We start from the raw sequence: 8072 nt of genomic DNA, 5'->3' as shown, positions 1-8072 counted from the left end.
AGAAGGAATAACAGCACACCCTCAGTAGCTTCTGTCATTCTTAAGCATGAAAACTTTGTCTTATTCCAAATTTCAAAAGATGGAATAAAGAATGTTTTCATATAAAATACATTTGGAACAGTTTTTTTTCTTAAAAAGGCATCTAACCCACTTGCAACATACGCTCAAAATTCATCTTTTTAGCTATAAAATCTGATATGTATCCTTTTTCAGCTCATGTGGCCATATGTGAACATTTCAGTGATTCCAACAATATCAAACAGCTAAATTCAAAATAATATTTTTCTGATAAATGTACATGATATATATATATATGTGTGTGTATATATATATATATATATATATATCTTTGTAGTTAAAGGCAGAAAAGACCTGTCAGTTGATTTCGTCTTTGGGCACTATATTATATTTTATTAGATAATTGGAAGTCATTAGTTATTTCACAGTATAAAATCTTGAATCAATTACCAACAGGCCTTTATTTTCTGCTCTTAATTTTGAAATGTATTTGGACTGGAGGTATGGGAGAAATGTCACTGCTTATCAAACAACTTTTCTGGAAATCTTAATGCACAAAAATTCCAGATTTATATATTGGAAAATAAATTATTTTTTAAATAAAATTAAGTGAAAAGGTGAAGGGAAAGGGACAAATCTACAGTTTACATTCTTCACGAATTAGCTCTCAATATCTTCCAGGTGGGGGCAACAGTAAGTCAGTTTTGAGAGAAGGGAGAACAGGCTCGTTAAGCTCCCTGAGTCCAGTTACAGATGAAATGACTTCCTGGCAGTAACACCGTGAATAAAACAACCACAGCTTCCAGGAGATGGGACTTCTGGGCTCTGCTCCAGACACCCGGCTGCAGGCAGCAGTATCCACCGCCATGTGCGCGCCGCCGCCGCCGCCTCCGCTCCGCGGTGCCTGCCGGCTGCCTGAAGCGCGCAGGCGCTCCGTGCACCTGCCAATCGCGCACAGATGCGGGCGGCTGGCAAGTCCCGCGGCCACAGTCACGCCCGCGCTGTGCGGGCGGGGCGTGCACATCACTCTCAGCGCTCAGGAGCTCTCCTTGTCCAGGACCGCTGGGAAGCACAGTAACCTTTCTTCCACGTTTACATTTCATTCTTTCTTTCTCTGGGCAATTCAAGTCCGTTCACTACTGCAGCAGACGTATATGCGCGCGCGGCGCCTGCACTCTTAAAGAAACTCTCAAGTCCTGGAAACCAGAAAACCAGCTTTCGGGAGGAGCAGCGGGGGTCCCATTCCTCTCTCCTCCCTGCAAATCATGCTCTGGGGAGGAATAGCCGCACGCTCTGATCAGGATGAGGGTAGTGCAGGAAGCAGAGGACAATCTTGCACAGTCCGGGCAAAAGGGACCCTCCACCAGCATCCCGCCTCCTCAGTTTCCTTCTCTGGTCCAGCGCGAAGGTTGTGGGGAGAGAAGACCACCAGGCGGGAAACCGAGGCCCCGCAGTGGCTGGGTAGCAAAGGGGTGTGCGTCCCGGAGCGTCCGGGGACCGCAGGGACAGGCCAGAGAAGCTGGAGCGCACCAAGCCAGAGTCCCCCCTTTTCTCCCGCTGCGAGGGGTGGGAGGTGCAGGCGGAAGGGCCGCTGTGCTGCCCGGCTACGTATCGCTCCTCCGCGCGCCGCCCCCCGCCGCCGGCGCCCGCGTCCTCGGGCCGCCACTGCCGCCTCCCCCAGCCGAACCCGCAGCCGCCCCCTCGGGCCGATACTTGAGCCAGCAGATGACCCAGGTGACAACGACTGAGAAGAGCGCCAGGATGCTAGCCACCGACAGGCAGATGGGCCCCACGGGCGAGGGTGAGGGCGACCCCGTCGCCGGGGCCTCGCCAGGGGGCGCTCCGCCTCCGGAGGGGCCACCGCCGCCGTAGTGGTTGACGAAAATGAGGCCGGTGAAGAGCAGCACCACCATGGAGAGGAAGGAGAAGACGACGCACACGCAGCCAGCGGTGAGCGCGGCGCGCTTGCAGTTCTGGCAGCTCTCGTAGGCGCCTGGGGCGCGCAGGCTGGGGCGGGCGCGAGGCTCCGGGGCAGCGTCCTCCGCTGGCGGCGGCGGCGGCGGCGGCGGCGGGGCCGGGGCGGGCGGAGGGGCCGGGGCGGGCGCTGAGCGGCGCGCGGGCAGCGGTGGCAGTCGGTCCTGGGGGAGAGGGTCGTGCGCGGCGCGCAGAGCCAGCGGGAAGGCCTCGGAGAGCTTGGTGTTGTTGGGCAGGCCTTGCACGCGGCTGTCGGGCAGCGGCGTGCGGTGCCGGCACACGGGGCATGCGATGGCGCCGGGCGGCCCAAGCCAGGGCGGCGGGCGCTCAGGCGCGGTGGCAGCTGCGGCGGCGGCAGTGGCTGCGCGCAGCTGCAGCTGGCTCAGGCACTCCTGGCAGAATGTGTGCAGGCACGCCAGCAGCTTGGGCGCGCGCCGGTCCGCGTCGAAGTAGTTGTAGCAGATTTTGCACTCGTAGTCTTCGAGTGGAGGGAGGCCAGGAGCCGTCCCCACCGGGTCCCGGGCTCCCGCGTCCCCGCTGTCCCAAGCTCCAGCTGCGGCGCTCCTAGCTCCCGCCCGGCTCCTGGGGCTGCTGCTCGGGCTCTGTTCGCTGCCGCCGCTGTCGCTCGCCGGCGCTGCCATGGCATGATCCGCCCCTCATCGGGGGCAAGGTGAGGCGCCTTCCTCCCCCTGCGCTGCCGCCTCGGCTCCGGGCGGGGAGGAGGCGCTTCTGCCTCCCCCTTCTGACTGCTGTCGCCTGGCGAGGGAGGCACCGCTGGCTGGGCCAGGCGGGGGCGCAGCAGCAACTGCCTCCCCCTCTAGTACTCCCCCCTCCGCCCCCTCCCCCGGCGCGGCGCCTCAGTCCCTCCCGGTCTGGGGCGACTATCCGCCGTCCCCTTCGGACCCCTCAAGGCAGCTCTCCTGGCAGCTTTGAATATCGGTTTTTGTTGGGCTTGAAATTGGGAGTTGAGGGCAGTTGGGAGGCGGTTGCAGGAACAGGATTTGGGGTGCGGCTGCTTAAGGATGTTGCATTTGACCTTTGCAGCCCCCAACCCCCACGCGGGTCGTGGTAGGAAACTGGGTCCTGCGTTTTCCTTCTCCCTTTTCCTTGACACCACCTCCCCACCCTTGTTAGCTAATCCTCCTCGGTCTGGGGCCGGGTCCCTGGCAAAGCCTCTTCTCCCCCCACGGCCAGCAAGAGCTCACCAGTGATGTAATGCGGGACCTGCGCTGGTTGGGGAAGCAGCAGCCTCAACGGCCTGCAGTGGCGGTTTCTTCTCCTCATGAAAATTGTGATCTCATTCTCCATCCAAGGGCGCAAAACAATAATCACCAAGCCATTTCTGTTCAGTAGCAGGGACAGCCCTGCAGCCGAATCTTAGAGTGCAAGCGGAGCCGTGGCACTTTCCTGTCACCATTTGGAGGAAATTTTGGAGCTGAACAGTACGTTTTTTCCCTTCGGAAATACTGCTTTCTGAGATTTGGGAAGGCACGAAGACACAGACTCACAGAGCAGGGTCTTGCTGTTTTCCTGACGCTGACCACAGCGGATCGAGGTAGCCATTTCTTAGTAGTGCACAGGCCTTTGTAGAGATGGGGGGGAAGTTGTTCTCAAACAGGTTCACAGAATTTCAAAGTCCAGCTTAAACTGAGCCTGGCATCCCTCACCCGCTTCGTCCACCTTTAGCATACAAATATAGAGAGCTGAAAACTCCATGAGTAACATGGGACATAGCTTCTTGATTTAATTAAAACTAACAGAAGCCCAACTGAACTGGTTACTCAGTAGACCACAAGAGTGGTGGGTTTGGGGACCACAGAAGGGGTAATGTTCAGATATTCCTAACCTGACAGTCTGTTCTCCCATTTTCCAGGTTGGGCTTTACCCTGTGAGGAGAGAAACCGCCACCCCACCCCCAAGAAGGAAAGGGAAAAGGATGGCTTTGCAAGAATCTGCATTCCCACAAGTTAGGAATGTTCCCACTTTCTCTCCAGATTCTCTGCAGAAGACAGCAAGATGCCCCAGGGAATGTCTATGAAAAGCAGGGATGGATGGGAAACAGGCTGAAGGAAAAGGAAGAAGGAAAGAAGTGTGCAGATAAGAGATGGAGAAGAGAAGTTGTCATAAGTAACTATTAAGTTTCTATAACATTTGCAAATAAATTTATTTTTTACCCTGTGGGAATAGTGAATGTGATAGATGTCTTAAGTTTGAGGGACCTTAAGTGAAGCTGGTTAAAAACCACTAACTTTCCACTTCCTAGTTGCAAAGTTTGTAATTATCATTTGGGCTAATACTTTCTTAATTTTTTTAAAAGCATTTCATTTTGTGATGGGGACCGTGACCAGAGGGCAGGGACATCAGGAAAAGGGATATCAGGAGAAGGCCCTAGTTTGGCCTTGGAATGTTACAAACTTACGCAAACCTGACTGTAGTAATTAGCTTCCTGTCCTTCTTTTTCCCTCATTTAGCTGTGTAATTGTAAAGAGCCTGGAAATGTGCATTTTATGGACAGTATCAAACTGAGTTTTTCTGCATTAAGCCTTGATTAGCTCTGTGCTGAAAAGAAACATAATGGTGAGGTAGGAAAAATTAAAAAATGGAGCATCAGGAAGAAGAGAAGCACAGAACCAGCAGGGCTAGTGTGGGTTTATGTTCTTCCCATCTACCCAGTCCCTAGTACATGTACAACCTCCACCCCAAAGGTGACTAAAGCAAAGTTCTGCAGCTCTGTATGTTTGAATATGTATGCCTTTGGGCAAAACATTTAAGATTTTGAAGTTTCACTCTATTATGCATCTTCACCATTGAATGAAAGATTTGAGAAACAGAGTGTGGGACTACACTGGGGTTTCTCAGCCTCAGCACTGTTGACGTGTTGAGCTGGGTAAGTCTTTGTTGTGGGTGCTGTTATGTGCATTATCAGCTGTTTGGCAGCATCCCTGGCCTCTACCACTTGATATCAGTAGCAACCTTCCCTAGTTGTAACAACTGAAAATGTCCCTGATTGAGGACCATAGGACTACAACAAAGTCACAGATTTGGTTAAAGTGAAACCAAAACCAGAAGCACCTTCCAACTCTTAACTAGTGCAAGACAGGCATTATCCAAGAAATTATTTAGTAGCTACAGGTATTTCTTCTATAGCTCATGGTATTTTAGATACCACTGAACTGTCTTTGCATGATCCAGGTATAGTTTTTATTGATAGCACATTCTTTTGATGGAGTCATAAACAATGGCCAGAATTTGGTTACCGAAACTAGAGTTTACTCCCTGTGTTTGGATATTTTTTAGGAGAACCCCACATCTCCAAATATTTTATATCCTAGGGCCAATCATTTATTTTTTAGACTCAAAAGTGTCATGTGGGGCTTCCATAGGTGCAGTGAGAGGAGGCATGATGTTCCTGAAGAGTGTGAGTTTGCATGACACAGCCCACAGGCAGCTCTGATGACTGTAAGACCCAGTGCCCACAGTGTCACCTGCAAGCGTAAGTAGTAAAGCTTAGTTATTCATGTAGGAAGTAGAGTTTCACTGTGGAGAAAGATGTGTTGAAAGAAATCTTAAGTCAGAAACAAGGAACTCAATACAGGTTGAGCATCCCTAATCCAAAAATCTGAAATCCAAAATGCTCCAATTTCTAAAACTTTTTGAGCACCCACATGATGCCACAAGTGGAAATTCCCACACCTGACCTCATGTAACAGATGACATACATTATTAAAAATATTTTATGCAATTATCTTCAGGCTATGTGTATAAGGTATATATGAAACATAAACAAATTTTATGTTTAGATGAGTCCTATCCCCCAGACATCTCATTATGTATATGTAAATATTCCAAAATCTGAAAAAATCTGAAACACTTCTTGGTCCCAGGCATTTCAAGTAAGGGATACTCATCCTGAAAATTCATGTCCGTATTTGAACTGGCTTTGCAAGAGCCTGCTCATGCCTTGAACATATTAGACACTCAGTATTTGCCGCATTGTTTTACGTTTGAGGATTTGAATATAAATGGAAGACAGCCATGGTCTCAGGCAATCTCTTGTACTGTTCCCTCCATCAAACATCTAAAGAGAGAAAATATTTTAGTTTCGGGGGCAGCTGTCTCACAAAGGACTTAGTGGGGAAAAAGCATTCACATAGAGTGTGGGTTGACAGTCCTGGTCCAAATCCTAGTTCTGCTCCTCACCCTTTGTGTAGTATTAGATGTGCTACTTAGCTTCTCTGTACCTCAGTTTCCCAAACTGTAAAATGAGGATAGGAGTAATTATTGCATAAATCTGTTGTATTGATTGATTATGCTGTACACATAACACACAAAGACTCCATGCCCACTGTTAGCACTCATTATTATTTATGTTTGGGGCTTTTTATACCTGATTTCAGCAATTCTCACAAACGCCTTGTTAAGAGAGGCCCAAAGGGTTCATGTAACTAGCCCAAGGTGACACAGCCAATAATAACAGAGTAGTTCTCACCCAACTTTTCTGTTATCTCAAAGATAAAAATGTAGGTAGTATCTCCGTCAAAAAGGCCAGGCAGAGGGCTGACCTCTGAATTTAACCATGCATTATTGATCTGCTAGTTGCAATAAATAAAGCCCTGCATAAAACATCAGGACAAAGTGAAATCTCACTGGTAATATTGGAGGAATAGATAGATATATAGGCAGATAATGCCACTCAGAAGCAAGTAGCAAATGATTCAGTCAAAGTGTTGACATTTTAAAATAGAAACTGGGTCGATTCAATTCAACATTTATTGAGGTCCTATTCCAGAAGCCGTTGATGCTGGTGATAAGGTACCTGGCTTCCTAGAACTAAGAATTTGATAGAGGAGCCAAGAGGAGCCTGAGGAAATAGGAAGACTAAATGTGTTGTAATATCCTGGAGGAGATCCTGGAACAGAAAAAGGGGATTAGGAAAAAACTAAGGAAATCTGAATAAAGCCTGGACTTCAGTGAATAATAATGTATCAACAATCAGATTGTCACAATGTATGAAAACGTGTTGAAGCTGGATGATAGGAATGCAGGTGTTTATTATGTTACTGTCTTTTGTGATATTTAAAAATGTTCACAACACTCATCAATCCTAGAGACAGACTCAAAGTTGGCACCATTCTTATAAAAATAGCACTAATAATGCTCACATTTTTGAAGACCTCGTTGAGCACATTAGTTTTGATGGATGGAGAAGATGATCTTGAATCCAGCTCTTTTGTTCATTACTTTTTTCTTTGCTCTTTCCTTTTCATCTGCCTTCTTTGAGAAATCAAGGAAGTGCTAAAGGGGTGTGGGGCCCCAGGTGTCACTTTTTAGAAACGGGGAGAAAGTCAAGGCTTTCAGAGCCCATTGCCCAGTACAAGTCTTGGGGGTCCTTCTCTCCCTCTGTCCTTTCTCTGCAGGTGCCACTCGGGCCTAGGAGCCCTACTCTTATCACTCCAGACATTGATGTCATCATTGCTCCAGAACCCAGAATGAGTGGATCAAGGGAGACGAAGAGGAAATGTAGGAGATTATCAGTGTTATATGAGACGAATGCAAAATTAGGAGCTTCCTCTGGGGTGGATTTAAATACCTATTTATCTTCTATACATGGTTTTTGAAGCTTTTTGTTTCTCAGATCTTTTCAAAGTTTTAAAAGGTGTAGGTCTGGGAGGCTGGCCCATCTCTGCACCTGGGAAAATCTATGGGCTGATTGCCCTGCCTGAATCTCTGAAAGCTATTCATGAGTTTATGCATTATATGCCAACGAGCTACAGGCTCAATTCTCAAGCAGCTTCTTCTCCTCCTATCATTTGGTACCCTCTGTATGGCAAAGGCAAGATTAGCTGGACATGCATGCAATATGCTCTTTTCTGAAAGATCCTATTGCAGCCTGGGACCCTTTTAATGAAGTCTGCAGTGTTGCCAGAAAACTTTTTTCCCCCTCTTCTAAGTCTTCCCTTTTATTTGATGGTGTAAAAACAATTAGGTCAAAAATGTGTGTTCAGGTAACAAAAGCTCTTTCTCTTTGAGCTATGAATCTTCTCTCTGAGAGACAAAAATGAGGTACTTTTAGTAAAAAG

The 8072-nt window shown here is 48.4% G+C and overlaps 1 protein-coding gene across 1 annotated transcript; it reads right to left on the bottom strand.

The window, feature by feature from the left end:
* Positions 1 to 1622: 1622 nt before the first annotated feature.
* On the bottom strand, positions 1623 to 2633 carry RNF228 (ring finger protein 228). Its single transcript, XM_069466885.1, has one exon. The coding sequence runs from the start codon at positions 2631 to 2633 to the stop codon at positions 1623 to 1625; it is 1011 nt and encodes a 336-aa protein (XP_069322986.1).
* Positions 2634 to 8072: the final 5439 nt, after the last annotated feature.

The sequence above is a fragment of the Eulemur rufifrons genome, chromosome 1, assembly GCF_041146395.1.
Source record: "Eulemur rufifrons isolate Redbay chromosome 1, OSU_ERuf_1, whole genome shotgun sequence".
Taxonomy (NCBI): domain Eukaryota; kingdom Metazoa; phylum Chordata; class Mammalia; order Primates; family Lemuridae; genus Eulemur; species Eulemur rufifrons.
The sequence above is the reverse complement of the archived record's forward strand: the minus strand, read 5'-3'. Positions and strand labels throughout refer to the sequence as shown.

Coding starts and splice junctions, on each gene's coding strand:
- RNF228 (XM_069466885.1), bottom strand. CDS start 2,633: ATGGCAGCGCCGGCGAGCGACAGCGGCGGCAGCGAACAGAGCCCGAGC.